At 44.2% G+C, this 17,622-nt stretch overlaps 2 protein-coding genes across 2 annotated transcripts in view; both read left to right on the forward strand.

The window, feature by feature from the left end:
* Positions 1 to 12,551, forward strand: part of LOC144806161 (NACHT, LRR and PYD domains-containing protein 3-like) — a 210,935-nt gene extending 198,384 nt beyond the window's left edge. Inside the window, exon 7 of the mRNA XM_078672585.1 lies at positions 11,951 to 12,551. Coding sequence (XP_078528711.1) covers positions 11,951 to 11,991 — 41 coding nt within the window. The 3' untranslated portion in view covers positions 11,992 to 12,551. The remainder of the gene's footprint in view (positions 1 to 11,950) is intronic.
* A 66-nt stretch (positions 12,552 to 12,617) lies between these two features.
* Positions 12,618 to 15,816, forward strand: LOC144806167 (uncharacterized). The gene has a single exon (XM_078672590.1). It carries the CDS (start codon positions 13,045 to 13,047, stop codon positions 14,449 to 14,451), a length of 1,407 nt encoding a protein of 468 aa, XP_078528716.1. The 5' UTR covers positions 12,618 to 13,044; the 3' UTR covers positions 14,452 to 15,816.
* The last annotated feature ends 1,806 nt before the right edge of the window (positions 15,817 to 17,622 follow it).

A 17,622-nucleotide genomic window follows, 5' to 3' on the forward strand; every position in this document is an offset into this window, starting at 1 on the left:
TGAAATGGTTTTATGGCTGGTTGAGCCTAGATGCTATCTTGCTCGGCCACTGGGAGGGAACTGACCTAACGAGTTCGGCCTGGGGCAATGGTTCTAACTTGTACTGAGGTCAGGGAGAAGTCGATTAAGGAGTATGTGTCCTTGTGGAATCAAATTCAACTGGATTAAGGCCTATGTAAAGGGCAACATATAAATGGGAGCAAGGGTTCAGAATGTAAGTGACGATTTCGAGGTGAAATCGTCACTCGAACACGCCGAAAATACATGTACATGATGTACTCGTCATTCTCGGTCTTTTGATACCAAATTCGTCATATTTCGACGAAGTTTTATTTCTCGAGTCCCGAACTATTATATGAATCCAGATTTTCAGAACCACACATGTGGCAGAATCGGAAAATGTTTGTAAATGAAATCGTCGCTGCCCCAATTTCTATTGTGAGCCTATTTAGAAGAAATCAAAATGAGCAGCGGGTGGTCATTGCTGCAGGAAGCAAAGACTAAATCTTCAATTTGCCCGATATAAGTTAAAAGGTAGGACACAGTAAAAGGAAACAGGCAGCCATGGAGGTCAGAATAAAAAAAAAGAGCTTAAAAGGAAGGCTGAATGTGAGGTTTCCCCTGATACAACAAAGCTGCAAAGACAAGCGGCCACGCTGAATGGGGGGGAGGGGCCACGCCCCCAACCAAATGGCACACTGCAGCTGCAAAGACAAGCGAGGGGAGGAGGGCCCAACCAAATGGCACTCTGCACACAATTAAGTGCGAGCAGAGCGGAGCGAAACTGTAGTTAGGCGCTGCTGCCTTGGGACTACACGGAAGTAACCTTAGGGCCAACAGCCAACAGAAATCAGTAAAACAACAGCAATGCTAGACTTTAACCAATGGCGAGGGGCAGGAGAAATTACACAGAGTTGAAGCCAATATAGAGATTACTTAAGTCTCGCTGAGACAGCGCATGCTGCGCTGCCAAACACGAGACCTAAAAATACATACATAAATAACACAGGCTAAACTACTCAACTGGTGCTTCTAAAATACGCCTACCCCAATGTACCTAACCTAGGTCTAGTACCAGGGAAGAAGTAGGTGCTATTTAGCTTAAGTTTAATTTTGCCAATAATCTGCCAAAGGTTTCTCTAGGTTCTAATCAGCTCCATACCTTAGAATGAGAGAGGTTGGTATCTCTTTCTCGCGACTCGATTTCCCAACACCCCGCAAGGGGGTCAGAAACACTGGAGCTGGATTCTCTGCAGGAGGATGACAGCCTGTAGTTAGTGTGTCAGCTGGAGAGTTGGCTTCCTTCGGCACTTGCTGTAGCGAGCTGCGTCGTGCAAGTAGGTAGTTGAACTGCACCGAGCCACACTGTGCTTTAAAATAGCAAGTAAAGGTATATTTATACCTTGAAGGTGTTTAGGAATGCCAGTATTGACGTAAAAGTCGGGCATATGAACGTCATGAATGAACCCCTAAGGAATAACCCTGTGCGTAGTTTGCGTAGCAGCACCACACGTAGCTTCACGTAGTATAGTTTGAACTACACGTAGTACTGCATAGCATAGCTGATGGCACTGTGTACATGTCTGCACTGTGAAAGAATTGCAAATGGCATTCTGCACAGTGCCAGTTATGAGAAAATAAGTATCTCTATCTTAATATGGTAAAGTGCATATAGTACTTTCACGAAAGTGAAATTGAAAAATTAGCAAGCAGGGAGAGAAACAAGCAGATGCCTTGAAAACAAAAAGCAAATCTTATTGAACGATTCAGTGGTGGTCCTATCCTCTTAGGAATACCCCAAGCACAGTTATTGGCAAAAAAATATCCCAACCAAAGGCCCAGCAAAGCATTATGGGATGAGATTAGCAGTGGGCAGTGAATATTATATAGTATCCAATATCAAAATAATTCTACAAAGAGCTGCAGTTCAACAGTGGTTACTAGATGTCCCTCACGAGTCAAATGCAAATGCTTGATAAAAGGGTTTCAATGGTTTTGCATTTGACTTGTGAGGGACATCTAGTAACGACCAGTGGAACTGCAGCTTGATGTAAGAATAATTTCAATACTTTGCATTTGACTTGTGAGGGACATCTAGTAACGACTAGGTGAACTGCAGCTCTTCGTAAAATTATTTTGATATTGGATACTATAATATTCACTGCCCACTACTAATCTCATCCTATATTGCTTTGCAGGGCCTTTGGTTGGCATTGTTTTTTTGCCAATAACTGTGCGTGGGGTGGCCCTAAGAGGATGGGACCACCACCAAAGTTCAACAAGATGTGCTTTTTGTTTGTGCTCTTCGTGTTCAAGGCATCTGCTTGGTGCTCCCCCTAGGTTAGGGGGGACCCCAAAATCATCACCTCTCTCATTGCCTGATGTTTTCATTGAAATAGTTCACTTTTGTGAATTGGTTATTTTCTTTTAAGCATGTAAAATTGCTTTATCAAAGCATCTGAGGATGTTGTTGTTTCAGCTGCAACGCTACTTGATTAAGCACAGTTATTGTACTGTGCTACTGAATTAGTACAAACTACGTATGCTCCATTAGCGTAGCATAGTACTATGCCCTGGGTTACTAAGGAATAGATGTTCATGCATAATAAATGAGTTCTTGGAGAAATCAATATCCAGGCAAGGGGAAGTCCCTAACGGCTTAAGAGTCTGGTTTTCCAAGAAATCGTTGTGACGTAGATGAACTGATGGAAGTAGCCATGCCTGTATTTGGGTAGCATGGACTATGCCTAAATAAGGACTGGATTTCTGTGCCTATATAATGAATGAATGAATGAAGGGGGACTTAGTACCGCGCAACTTAGCTCAAGGGCATCAAGGCGCCAGAAAAAACATCAATCAAGGGCAATGCAAATTGGACCTCTATAAGGGCATGAATCTGGTAATTCATTTGGAATCTAAAATCGTACAAAACAGCGGTAAAGGTAGACAGTGGGCGGTAAAGGTAGACAGTGGCAGTGTCTCCCGACCCCGCTTGGCGCCAGGTATACATTTGCAGAGCAGAAGACTCTGCTGGCTTTGTTGATCTCTCCTGAATAGCTCTATGTCTTTGTTACGCTAATTTTAAAAATTGACTACGAATTTTTAAACTTCACTTATGTGTCACGTATGTGTTAGAATTGACTAATAATTTTAATACACGTATTCACTGTGCACTTACGATTATTTTCGGAGTTGCCAGGGTCATTAAGGCTCGTTTAGGAAGTCTCTGCTCAGTGTTGCAGCCTGCCCGCCCCGGTCCGACTCGGTATCCAATACCGTTGAGCGGAGGGCGGGACAGGCAAGAGCCAGAGAGACACGCCCAGGCACTTCCTGAGAGGTTGAGTCGAGCGGTTAGCGCTCTAGCCTTCTAGCACACAGGGCTATTTAGGCTGCGAGGAGGCAAGGCTGATTGCGGTAAAGGTAGACAGTGGCAGTGTCTCCTGACCCCGCTTGGCGCCAGGTATACATTTGCAGAGCAGAAGACTCTGCTGGCTTTGTTGATCTCTCCTGAATAGCTCTATGTCTTTGTTACGCTAATTGTAAAAATTGACTACGAATTTTTAAACTTCACTTATGTGTCACCTATGTGTTAGAATTGACTAATAATTATAATACACGTATTCACTGTGCACTTACGATTATTTTCGGAGTTGCCAGGGTCATTAAGGCTCGTTTAGGAAGTCTCTGCTCAGTGTTGCAGCCTGCCCGCCCCGGTCCGACTCGGTATCCAATACCGTTGAGCGGAGGGCGGGACAGGCAAGAGCCAGAGAGACACGCCCAGGCACTTCCTGAGAGGTTGAGTCGAGCGGTTAGCGCTCTAGCCTTCTAGCACACAGGGCTATTTAGGCTGCGAGGAGGCAAGGCTGATTGCGGTAAAGGTAGACAGTGGCAGTGTCTCCCGACCCCGCTTGGCGCCAGGTATACATTTGCAGAGCAGAAGACTCTGCTGGCTTTGTTGATCTCTCCTGAATAGCTCTATGTCTTTGTTACGCTAATTGTAAAAATTGACTACGAATTTTTAAACTTTACTTATGTGTCACCTATGTGTTAGAATTGACTAATAATTTTAATACACGTATTCACTGTGCACTTACGATTATTTTCAGAGTTGCCAGGGTCATTAAGGCTCGTTTAGGAAGTCTATGCTCAGTGTTGCAGCCTGCCCGCCCCGGTCCGACTCGGTATCCAATACCGTTGAGCGGAGGGCGGGACAGCAAGAGCCAGAGAGACACGCCCAGGCAATTCCTGAGAGGTTGAGTCGAGCGGTTAGCGCTCTAGCCTTCTAGCACACAGGGCTATTTAGGCTGCGAGGAGGCAAGGCTGATTGCGGTAAAGGTAGACAGTGGCAGTGTCTCCCGACCCCGCTTGGCGCCAGGTATACATTTGCAGAGCAGAAGCCTCTGCTGGCTTTGTTGATCTCTCCTGAATAGCTCTATGTCTTTGTTACGCTAATTTTAAAAATTGACTACGATTTTTTTAAACTTCACTTATGTGTCACCTATGTGTTAGAATTTACTAATAATTTTAATACACGTATTCACTGTGCACTTACGATTATTTTCGGAGTTGCCAGGGTCATTAAGGCTCGTTTAGGAAGTCTCTGCTCAGTGTTGCAGCCTGCCCGCCCCGGTCCGACTCGGTATCCAATACCGTTGAGCGGAGGGTGGGACAGGCAAGAGCCAGAGAGACACGCCCAGGCACTTCCTGAGAGGTTGAGTCGAGCGGTTAGCGCTCTAGCCTTCTAGCACACAGGGCTATTTAGCCACTCGTCGGCTCTAGCGCGCAGCGGTTGCGCGCAGGGGGGCGCCTAAGCCAGCGCCTAAGACGAGCCAAAGACGAGCCAAAGACCAGCCCGTCTGCGCCCGTCCGCGACAGGACGGGACCAGGGGCCATGGGGGAATCCATGCACAATGTGCACACTCCTCTCTCCTCCAGGATAACTTACTCTGCACAGGCACTTCGGATCTTACATGTAAGCCCAACAAAAGTTTGTGGTAAATACATTAACAATTCATTGGAGGGCCCTTTCTCATGTATTCATTGCAGAGCTCAGTTTACCACTCGTTGCCAGGTAGCCTGCGTTGAGAGAAATGCTACAGCCTCTATTCCCTTCCCCAAAGTTAGGGAAAATAGTACCTATACCCCTACTCTTATTGGAAGGAAAAACATCCTTTGCAACATAAGGTCACTACCCAAACACACATCTGAAGTTTGGGACCTTATTTCCTCCAACTAGCCAGATCTGTGTTTTATCACCGAAACCTGGCTCAAACCCCACTCGACCCCCGCTATCGCTTTAGCAATTCCAATTGGCTATAAAATAATTCGACTAGACCGCCCCACGATAATAGGAGGAGGGATTGCGATCATTCATAAACAGGAAATTACCTGTACCACAGTAGCAGAACTAAGCGCTCCTGACATCGAATTACTCATTTTTAAAATTGCCCTCTCCCCTAAACAAACCAGAATGGGTGCTCTAGTGTACCGCCCTCCAGGACCCAGCACGAACTTCTCAAATATCTTACTTGAGAATCTTGCACCTTATGTCTATAATGACAGAGACTTTTTACTAGTTGGAGATTTCAACATACACAGTGAACAGAAAGACTGTAAAGAAGCACAATCTATTTTAAACGATCTTTCTCTATTAGGGCTAACACAACGAAATATAGGCCCAACACACCAGGCTGGGCACACCCTAGATTTAATATTGGCTAATTTCCCTACAGTCACCTGTACTCCTCCCATTCAAGTCAGCTGGACTGACCATTTTATCATTGAGTTTCACACCCCGTATCCCAAACCTACTCCCTATGGGCCGATTTCTCTTCCTAGCGAACAACGTCAATGGCATAAAGTCAATGAAACTATATTTTTAGATAAATTCATCAAACCCTCTTTTTCCACGTCGGAAAATATTGAAAATGCTCTTAATAAATTTGAAAGAGCCTCAAAGACTGTCATAGACATTATAGCCCCCCTAAAAAATTTAGACCTCGGCCAGCTAATAAACAAGAAATATGGTTTTCTGACAACCTTAGGACATTAAAACAAACAGCTAGGAAGTTAGAGAAAAAATGGAGAACATACCACCTAGCAATCGACAGAGGTCTTTATTGGGATTCATTAACCATCTATCACAAAGCTATCCGTACTGCACGGAAAACCCACATAACATCTCTTATTACAGCCGCAAACAATTCCCCCAGGGTTCTATACCAAGTAATACAATCTTTTGTTAAACCGACAGCTAGTGAAAGTCCTGACACTTCATCGCAAAAGCTTTGTGGTGAGATATCTCAGTTCTTCTCAAATAAAATAGACTCTATCTACGAGAAAATAATTCACTCTAACAAAACCATGACCAGCGATGCAGGTCTGGCCTTTCACAAAACACAACGTAAGCAAAATTCTCACACATTAGAGATCTTTCCCCCTATCAACTCAGAGGAGTTGTCAAAACTTACCAATCAGATTAAAAGTCGCAGCCCTGACGATATAATTCCAGCCAGACTCATGCCTATTTTACAGGAAGCACTAGGTCCTACAATTGAAAAACTTGTCAATCTGTCACTCAGTACAGGCTCTGTCCCGAAACAATGGAAACAGGCGCTAGTTAGGCCTATTAGGAAAAACACTGCTACTCCGTGGACCGAATTAGCAAACCTCAGGCCCATCTCCCTGCTTCCATTTTTGGGTAAGCTTACAGAGAAACATGTAAATCAACACTTATCCAACTATGTTGAAACCAGCGGCGGCCTAGACTATTCTCAATCTGGTTTTAGGCCGAAACACAGTACAGAGTCCACCCTCCTGTCTGTTACTGATGATTTACACATGTTCCAGGACAAAGGCCACTCGGTGATCCTAGTGCTACTAGATCTGTCGGCAGCGTTCGACACCGTGTCACATAACATTCTGGTTGACCGTTTGTCGAACATAGGAGTTAAGAACAAAGCCCTTGACTGGCTAAGGAGTTTCCTAACCGATCGCACCCAGACTGTCACCATGGGTGCATATTGATCAGCTTTCTAAAGGGGTGCCACAGGGCTCTTATCTGAGCCCAACACTCTTTAACATCTATGTGGCACCCCTGGCAAGAGTGATGCGCAAATTTGGTTTCATCCCCGTGTCATACGCGGATAACACGCAGCTCCTCTTCCCCTTTAAAACTCTCACCGCTGAATTAAGGAACTCCTTCTCTGCAGGCATAAAGGCCGTTGCACAGTGGATGTCTACCAACTATCTACAGTGCAACGTCAGTAAGACTGAAGTTATGTTATTCGGAGAGGCCAAACTTTTGTGGACCCCGGCTTGGTGGCCTTCTGATCTTGGTATGGTCCCAGAACCCAAACAGGTCGTGAAGAACCTGGGGATCCGCCTCGATCAGGATCTGTCACTTAAACAACACGGCAACTTCGTTGCAGGCTCATGCTTTCATATCATTAGCATGTTGCGAAAAAATATTCCCTTACTGCCAGACTCTTTTAGGAAGACTCTAGTGCAAGCCCTTGTTTTGAGCCGTATTGATTACTGCAATGGCCTGCTTCTCTCTGCCAATGAGGGAGTGCTGGCTAGACTCCAGGTAGTCCAGAATACGGCGGCTCGCCTGGTTATGAATGCCCCTCCAAGAACAGCATCCAACCCTCTCTTAAACCAACTTCACTGGCTCTACATACGACAAAGGGCAAAATTCAAAATATGCTGTATCATTCATAAGAGCATAAATGGACAAGGCCCTACCTATCTGAAACAGAAATTCACTCCCTACATCCCTTCCAGATTGCTTAGATCTAGTACAAGCCATCTACTGGTAGTGCCTCGTGCCAACAAAGCTAGGCACGGAGGTAAGGCGCTATCTGTAGTAGGGCCCACATTGTGGAACCGACTTCCTTTGACTCTTAGACAGTGTACTGTACATCTCAAATTCAGAAAACTCCTCAAAACCTCACTGTTTAAAAATGGGATCTAACTCTAGCTCCACTCACTCTCCTGTGTCTGTAAACCGGCCCAAAAGCGCAGAGATACTCCAGATGGAGTCGATTCCAGCGCTATACAAACTCGCAAATAAATAAAAATAAACAGTAGATTTGTAGATTCATAGAGCGCTTCTTGTCACCCGTGAGGGTATCCAGGCACTTTGTTCCCTACTCCTCTGGTGGATGATGCTTGTCAAAGCAGCTTCAATCAATCAATCAGTAGATTTGTAGATTCATAGAGCGCTTCTTGTCACCCGTGAGGGTATCCAGGCGCTTCGTTCCCTTGCCCTGTGGTAGCTGATGGTGGTACCGGCGGCTTCTTTGAATCAATCAATAGGTAGATTTGTAGATTTATAGAGCGCTTCTTGTGACCCGTGAGGGTATCCAGGCGCTTTGTTCCCTTGTCCTCTAGTGGCTGTTGCTGGTCCCGGCAGCTTCTTTCAATCAATCAGTAGATTTGTAGATTGATAGAACACTTCATGTCACCAATCAGGGTATCCAGGCACTTCGTTCCCTCGTCATATGGTGGCTGATGCCAGTCACGGCAGCTTCTATCAATCAATCAGCTGATTTGTAGATTTTTAGAGCTCCTCTTGTCACCCATGAGGGTATCCAGGCACTTTGTTCACTTGTCCTCTGGTGGCTGATGCTGGTCCCGGCAGCTTCTTTCAATCAATCGGTAGATTTGTAGATTTATAGAGTGCTTCTTGTCACCCTTTAGGGTATCCAGGCGCTTCGTTCCCTTGTCATCTGGTGGCTGATTTCTATTTCTATTTAGGGGGTTTTGTAAAGCGCTTGGTGACGCACAGCGGCGTGTCCCCGCGCTGAGGAGCAGATACTTACTGGAACCTACAGAAGCGGAATACCCTACTGTGCGAATAGTGCAGTTTTAAGCTTGGATCTAAAGATTAGTTCTGATGGTTCTAATCACAATGCTATGGGTAGTTTGTTCCATCTAGAAGCTGCAAGGTACCTAAAGGATCTTCCGCCCATCCGTGCTCTAGACACCTTGGGGATAGCCAGGAGTCCTGAGCCGGAAGATCTCAGGGAGCGGGACGGCTCGTAAGACGTCAGCAGTCCTTTCAAAGGGAGAGGAGACCTCCCATTGATGATCCAATGGCACGTGCATAGTGCTTTGAATTCTACCCTGCTTCTGATCGGGAGCCAATGCAAAGACCGGAGGGCCGCTGAGGATGCGGCAGCTTCTTTCAATCAATCGGTTGATTTGTAGATTTTTCGAGCTCCTCTTGTCACCCGTGAGGGTATCCAGGCACTTTGTTGCCTTGTCCTCTGGTGGCTGATGCTGGTCCCGGCAGCTTCAATAAATCAATCTGTAGATTTGTAGAATTATAGAGCGCTTCTTGTCACCCGTGAGGGTATTGAAAAATGAAGAACAGAACGACCAACCAAGGTCCAGCTCAAACAAGACACATGTACCATCAATAATCATAAGTTTGGTGCAAAACACTTCCCGCACCTGTTTTCCCAAAGTGCAAATCGGATCAAATTGTTCATCGGAAGGTGGAAGGTGCACTCGTTGAAATCAAACACAAGTTCATTTAGTCTAATAAAATTTCTTTCCTTATTCTAGTAAAGTAGAACGGCACACAGCCAAAGCGTTTCGTTCCAAAAAGGAACTTCGTCAGGGCTGGCAATTATGTTTGAAAATCAATATGTAGACAAAAAAAAAACTTGTGAATTCCCGGTGGTAATAAACACCAGAAATGGCAAGACAGGCGGTAGCTAGCAACTATCACTCTTCGAGGGGAACAGCGATTCCCGGCATGATAACTGGAGAATCGCTGCAGTCCACGCAGAGAACCGAGAACTTTTCACATCCCCGGAGAAGCGTGCTGCATCTGGAAGATCATCACTTCTTTATTTCTTTGCACCTGAACTTTGCCGAATTTCCCTCGCTGCAACATTGCTTGTCGTGGAAGCGCAACTCTACCTAAGGTACATTGACGCAAAGTGTCGCATCATAAGAACTGAACTGAACTAAGCTAAATCTACCATCTTAAAGTAACAGTTTTGTGTATTTTTGTTGTTTATGGTCTTGTGGTAGATCTATATAAAGTATACTTATTTTTGATATAAAAACCTTGTGTGGTGTCCATCTGTAGTCTTGTCACTGAGTTACTGTATGTGGTCACAAATGCTTTACACACTGCCACTGAGATAGGCCTGTCTGCTTGTGCCAAGCTACCAAGGGGGTGAGCAGGGGTTATTTAGGAGTGTAATCCCCTTATCCTCCTGACGAGAGGTAAGGGTCCCTATTTGTCACAAGTACCTACCTGTGCCAACTATGTTATGTTATGTTAAAACAACTTATATAGCGATCAGCTGCCCCAGCAAAGGGGCGTCCCGGCGCTTCTAGCAGCTAACAAACAACTGACTACGGTGGAACTCAGCAAAACAATGTCCAGGAAAACTTATTTTACTTTTCGTAGACAATCAGGAGATTTGGTCCAGGGCCTGGTGGCCGGATACGCTTTGATCTTGCCCTCGCCCTGGCCTCAGTACCAAAGATCTAGGCATCATGGTTGATACCTCCCTCTCCTTGGGCCCCCAAATAAATAGAACAGTCTCCACCTACTTCTGAATGATAAGAACCCTCAGAAAGATATGTCAATTTCTCTCCCCCTCAGCGTGGAAACAGGCAGTGGTGGCCCTTGTGTTGTCCAGATTGGATTACTGCAACGCCCTTTATGTAGGGATCAATAAGGGTCTCCTACACCGACTCCCACTTGTGCAAAATGCTGCTGCCAGGCTGGTGATGGGCCTTCCTAAATTCCTCTCTGTTGCAGCTACCATCAAGAGCCTTCCTTGGCTTCCTTTGGGTCGGAGAATTGAGTTTAAAGCCCTGTGTTTGGTGCACAAGGCCTTTTATAATATGGGATCAGAAGGCATTAAAAAACTGTTTCGGAGATATGTCCCTGGTAAGCAGTTAAGATCTTCCAGCAAGAATTTGGTTACTGTGCCTAGATTCAGAAAATCTAGATGGGGGAGGTCCTTTTCTCTGGATGCGGTCAATTTGTTGAACACCCTTCCTCTTTCAATTTCGATTCTGGAAACTCATTCCTCATTCCGTAAGGCCTTGAAGACCTGGCTCTTTACCAATACGAATCTGTAACCCCTGATCATGATCCCTATCTGCAGCGCCTTGATACCCCTGGGCTAAGTTTACACTTTATAATTCCTATATTCATTCATTCATTCATTACATGATACTATCCTCCCTCTGTCCGTTCTTTCAGCATCTTTCATCTCTGGATCTGACTTCCATCTCTTTGCGTCCTCACATCCTGCCCTTTTCTGTCTTGTCTACTACAATCAAAAGACAGTACATGTGCGTGGACACACATGCACACAGGGCTTGCTTTAGGGTGGTGCGACCAGTGGAGCTGCACCTGGAGCTGACCTTGGGGGCACTGTGTTTAGAAGTAACGTATGTGTTTACAAGCATCTGCCGCAGAGTTTCCTATGCCGTACCCCTGTGGTAAAAGTGGAAGATAGCCTTTTTTCTCTTTTCTCTGTTTTGTGTTTTTCTTTTCTCGACCCTTTTTGGTTTCCTTTACTGTTGTGCTGTTAAATAAAATGTCCCTTCCTAGATCACTGGAAAAAGGATTAGATTAACAGTCTAGGTGGGCAGGGGAGTAAATAACATCTAATAATTCATTGAAAGAATTACAAATATCTCACTATGACGCCAGCCGTTGCCACAGAAGTTGCAAATTGATAGTGTGGTCTGCTTCTGAGAATCTGTGTTTCTTTCTTAAATATTCACTTCTTTTGCTCTCACATCCTTGATTTCCAGTGATTCCAAGGTCTCTGTTTCACCACTATCAGAAATGCAACTCAAACCGATTTCCAAACTTGTTTTTGTTAATACTTTCTTTGTGCAAAGTATAAGGTCACAAATATTTTTTCTTTGTGTTCATTTACAATTTTTGACTCCATTTCTACAGGTGACAGAAGCATGAACAGAAAAAAGAAGGTGTACATTTAGTGAAACACAATAAAAAGGATTATTTCAAGGAAAGTTAAAACATTCTCGAGCACTAGAGAAGAAACACATTCTATGTGCCAGGAATGGTGAGGATGTTGGAGCGGAAGAAACTGGTGAATGTGAAAGTTGTCAAATCCCTAAAGTAAAAGGACCATAAATGTTTACCAAGCGTCAGTAACTGAGATTAAGGAGAACATTGGCCACAACTGATACCCACACAGTGCACTTGAGAAAACTCAGAGGTTGTAAATTCTGTTTGATGGTTTATGAGAAATGCTTTGGAGACCGAAACCCTCCCCAACAGATCAGTATCCGTAGACATGTTGTGATGTGACAGAACCGTCAAAAAGACTAATATCCTCGGTTTACAAGTGCAAGCTTTTGTCTCCGTCTCCTGGAGACAAGAGGAAAGAAAAGATTGTTTAAAAGAAAGTCATTGTAAATGCTCTTTCTCAGATGTCGTTACAGCAAAGAGGCTGGATTATCATTTCCAATATAGGAAGATTTTCCCCCACCAACTTTGTCTCTTGGATTGATCCGAGTGGGTTCAAAGTGTCCTGTAACTCCAAAGTCGATCCTGTACCTGTCTTAGCAACTGATCAAAAAAGCATATTCTGGCACAGAAAGTAGAAAAGGGGCCAGTGTTACACTATTGACAATTTATAAACCACCCTGGCATGCCCTAATCATCTGTCATTACTTGTATGAACAAACATAACTAACAGGCAAACACTAAAGCCCAAAGACCCAATCAGTGCTTTTAGAACTCCTAAATCAAATGTGATAAACTAGAATCACTAAATGAGACTAATTAAACTTGAGAGAATTCACCCGGGCATAACTTGGAGAAAATGAATCCACGAGGGGCCTCTTAATCAATACAAGGGGCTCCTCGGTGAAAGTTAATAAGACAAGTTAGGAAATGATCTCCAGGTAAAAACTATCATTAGTTAAATACATATGTTAAGAAGAGCATCTGAAATGTATTTTAGAAGTTAATGCTGAGTTGTAACATAAACACGTACACAATCAGAAATCAGATTCATTCTTAAAATGACTTGTATTCAGGAACAAACCCAACTTGGAGAAAAAAACAACTCCAATAAGAGCAATGCCTGTGAGGACTGCTGTAGTAATCAATCCCACCTCACTAAATATGAGAAAACTAGCACTGGACGAAAACCCTATCAGTGCTCTGAATGCCAGAAAGGCTTCAGTCACAAATCCAACCTTACGGTACATGAAAAAACACACACTGGACAAAAACCTTATCAGTGCTCTGAATGCTGGAAAAGCTTCAGTCAGAAAGACACCCTTACTAAACATGAAATGACCCACACTGGGCATAAACCCTATCAGTGTTCTGAATGCCAAAAAGGTTTCTATCAAAAAGCAGGTTTAAATCTACATCAGAGAATCCATACTGGGCTCAAACCGTATCAGTGCTCTGAATGCTGCAAAAGCTTCAGTCAGAAATCCAGCCTTACTGTACATGAAAGAACCCACACTGGACAAAAACCATATCAGTGTTCCATATGCCAAAAAAGCTTCAGTTTTAGTGGCAGTCTGATTCAACATCAGGTAACTCACACTGGACAAAAACCTTATCAGTGCTCTGAATGCTGTAAAAGCTTTAGTAACAAATACAATCTCACTTTACATGAAAGAACCCACACTGGACAAAAACCTCATCAATGCTCTGAATTCTGTAAAAGCTTCAGTCAGAAATCCAGCCTTACTGTACATAAAATGACCCACACTGGGTATAAACTGTATCAGTGCTCTGAATGCTGTAAAAGCCTCAGTAGTAAATCAGCTCTCTCTCAACATGAGAGAGCTCATAATGGACAAAAAACTTATCAGTGCTCTGAATGCTGGAAAAGCTTCAGTCAGAAAGACACCCTTACTAAACATGAAATGACCCACACTGGGCATAAACCCTATCAGTGTTCTGAATGCCAAAAAGGTTTCTATCAAAAATCAGGTTTAAATCTACATCAGAGAATCCATACTGGGCTTAAACCATATCAGTGTTCTGAATGCCAGAAAAGCTTCAGTCAGAAATCCAACCTAACTGTGCATGAAAGGACCCACACTGGGCATAAACCGTATCAGTGTTCTGAATGCACAAACACTTTCTATAAGAGATTGAGTTTAATTGAACATGAGAGAACCCACACTGGGCTCAAACCCTATCAGTGCTCTGAATGCCACAAAAGCTTCAGTCAGAAATCCAACCTAACTGTGCATGAAAGGACCCACACTGGGCATAAACCGTATCAGTGCTCTGAATGCGGGAAAGGATTCAGTTGGAAATCCAACCTTACTGTGCATGAAAGAACCCACACTGGGTATAAACCGTATCAGTGCTCTGAATGCCAAAAAAGCTTCAGTCATAAAACAACTCTCACTAATCATGAGAGAACTCACACTGGGGAAAAACCCTTATTAGCTCTCTGAATGCTGGAAAAGTTTCAGCCGTAAATCTGGTCTCACTCAACCTGTGAGAACTTACCTGGAAAAAAACCTTGTCATTGTTCTAAATGCCAGGGAAGTGTCTGCTGGAGATTCAGTTTCATTCAACAAGAGAGAACCCACAACGTGAAAGAAAATGATCTGTGCTCTCACTGTGACAAAAACTTCAGTTGTAAATGTAACCTTTCTACATAAGAGAGACAATGTGGGAGAATAAAAGGTGCTCACTGTAACCCCTGAGAAGGAGCTTTCAGCATCGCAAAACCTTTACATGAAGCAGCCACAAAGACCTCAATCCATTGATTGTCCAACAAACTCTACTGAGAAAAGCACACAGCGAGGGATGGAAATGCTTGAATTAACCTCATTCCTTTGTTACTATTTGTGGCCTCATTCCATTCAGCGTGTTTTGCTCCCTGCGTGTTAATAAGCAGTGGCTCTGACCCACAAAGTCCATTGGATCCTGAACTTTGAGGCCACGCCCCTAGGATCTGGAATCCAAGTAACCTCAAACTGTTTCCAGCTTTAATGAGCCTCCCCAGAGGGCTGCAGCAGGAGTCGCTTTGTCATAGGTCTTAATGGGACCAACATCTGTTCATGTCTGTGCCACGTCGGCTGATCATTGAGAAAAACCAAAGGTGATGGATGGACTGGTAGTTAATCTCTGCAACATCCCACCACATCATTCTCTAGTCTTTGTGTAACTACAGACAAGGTCAGCCATATGCAAACCATTCTTGGCTCCATCCTAAATAGTCCTAATGACTTCTGTTCCAAAAGGACACCACCTCGTATTACAAAGATCCACACAAGAGGCCTCTTTCCATCTTTTTTTGTTTCAAATGGAACCTGCTATGCGCTTAACCATGCCTCAGGCCTGCCACGTTCCATGCTTTGGCTCTTATCAACCTTGAACCATCTCCATAACTTGGAAGCTCCGAAGACTTCGCAGCTGTTGTAACTGCGTTAAGTTTCCCACATTTTGATGGCCGTGGATTCAGGTTCAACTTGATAACCCAACTCTACTCTGTGGAAATTTTGCACTTCAAGCCACTTCTGTGCAGCTCGTCACCTTCTGAGACTGATTCAGCCACAAACCTTGTTTCAAATTCCAGTGTTCATCATCATCAGAGACTAAACTTATCTTTGTCCTCTCGAGCATAGCTACCGAAGTCAGCTACAATTTTGTAGGTGACTTCCTGATTGATTCAGTGGATCTGCTTTTTTTTTAATTCATTTACCTTTTTGTTTGGTTTTGACAGTTGTTTTTGCTAATTAATAATCCTTAAATCACATCCCTCCTTTAGATTTTGCTTCTGAATAATTATTAAATATTATTTTTAATCTAAACTTGGTTTGAATCTTTAAGTTCCTTGTCTATTTTTAATAAACTGTATTGAAATTTGTGACTTCCACTGTTTTGCTTTACCTTCGAGCGTGCCTTAGGCCATACTGCTCAAGCCATGTTACCAAAAGCGAGCTAAGAACACTTTAGTAGAAGACACATTTACCTTTGCTGGCCAAAGTTTGGGAAAATCAAAGCAGGCTGACTCCAGAAAGCACACTAAGGTTACTTTGTTAGGTGGCATCTGCATCACCTGTAGATGCAAAAAGCAAGGATTATGAGGGAAGCTGTTGGTATCTGTGCCCCCAGAATTTGAGACTGCCACCCTCTCTCAAACAGTTGAAAGAGCTAATAATGCACCCGCCAGAGATTCATGTCTCAGCAACTAAGACTGCTCGCTCCTGCCATACAACACACACACTGTTACCTGAATCCCTTTACCTGCTACATAAACACGTTGTGCTGTGCGTTTTGAACAGGCTTTCACCCCCCTTTGTATGTTAATGAGTTTCTGTGATCAGACACCCCAGGCTCCCATCTCTTCTAGTGCAGATGATAGTGTGAGAACTGTAACGAGATCACAAACAAGGGCTGTATTGATAAATAATCGTCTTCCAAGTCACACAGTAGTTTATAGTTCTTTATTTGTCTTTTATATGTACATTCCCCATTCCCTTCCAAGGTAGAGTATAGTTTGCGATGCGCGACTCTCTTGTGGCCAGCTCCCCGGATTAAGTCCATAAGAACAGAAACTGAGTCCAATTTCCTGAAGAAGCGCCGGGGAAGGTAAACTAGAGGGGTCGAGAAGCAGTATAAATGTATTAACAGCATTTTTGCAACTTCCACTCTACCCATGGGTTGATAGTGGCAGCGAGCCCCAGAACGACGGGGAGCTGCAAACATTGGACATCACCTAAGTTGCCCTCTATAACATCTTCCTCAGTGTGGTAAGTTTACCGCTAAATATCTGAAGATGTGAGGGTGCAACCCCAGTGCCAATTGGGGCAGCACTTCCTGTTCTCAGATGTGAGTTTGCACATGGAATATAAGCTGGATTTGGTCCAATTTAGCCTCAGTCCGGAAGTCCTACCAAAGTCATCTAGAAACTCCATCACCTGTGGTAGCTACGCATGCACATTCCTGGGGTACACAAATGCATCATCAGCATACAGTGATATGGCCTCTCAATTTGGCTCACTCTGTATACCGATTGCTGGATCCTGCGAACGAAACAGGCCAGCAAACAGGTCCATGGCTAGGGCAAAAGTAATCGACAGCGGGCATCTTTGCCGCATGCTTCAAAAGAAACTGAGATCTCTGCCTGTCTGGATGCGGCCCAGCGATTTATCCAGTGCAGTATTCCTGCACCTAGTTTCATGCACATCAGCACTTTCGTTAAATAAAACTACTCCAGGGTGTCGAAGGCCTTCTCTATATCTAGTGAGAGTGTTGTTTATGAAGGCAAATTCTTGAAGATTCTTTTCCATCAGCTGCAGAGGCGCCATAGGTTTAGACACATTTTTCTCCCAGGTACGAACCCATTCTGGTCTTGGTGCCAATGTAGAGAGGCAGGGGAGCAACCTGTTTGCAAGGACCTTCCTGCGAATCTTGTGGTCGGTGTACGGTGGCCAGTAGGAGCGTAGCTCCAGGGGGTTCCTCTTGGGCTTAGGCAGTACCAATATCATAGCCTCCCATAGGGATCCCGGCAATTTGCCCTCCTGCCGGGCCTGTTGGTACATTTGGAGTAGGTTTGGAGTGAGGGTTCCTCTGTAGGTGAAGTAAAAGTCCACCGGGAACCCGTCCATCCCAGG

The sequence above is a fragment of the Lissotriton helveticus genome, assembly GCF_964261635.1.
Source record: "Lissotriton helveticus chromosome 1_1 unlocalized genomic scaffold, aLisHel1.1 SUPER_1_unloc_50, whole genome shotgun sequence".
NCBI lineage: Eukaryota > Metazoa > Chordata > Amphibia > Caudata > Salamandridae > Lissotriton > Lissotriton helveticus.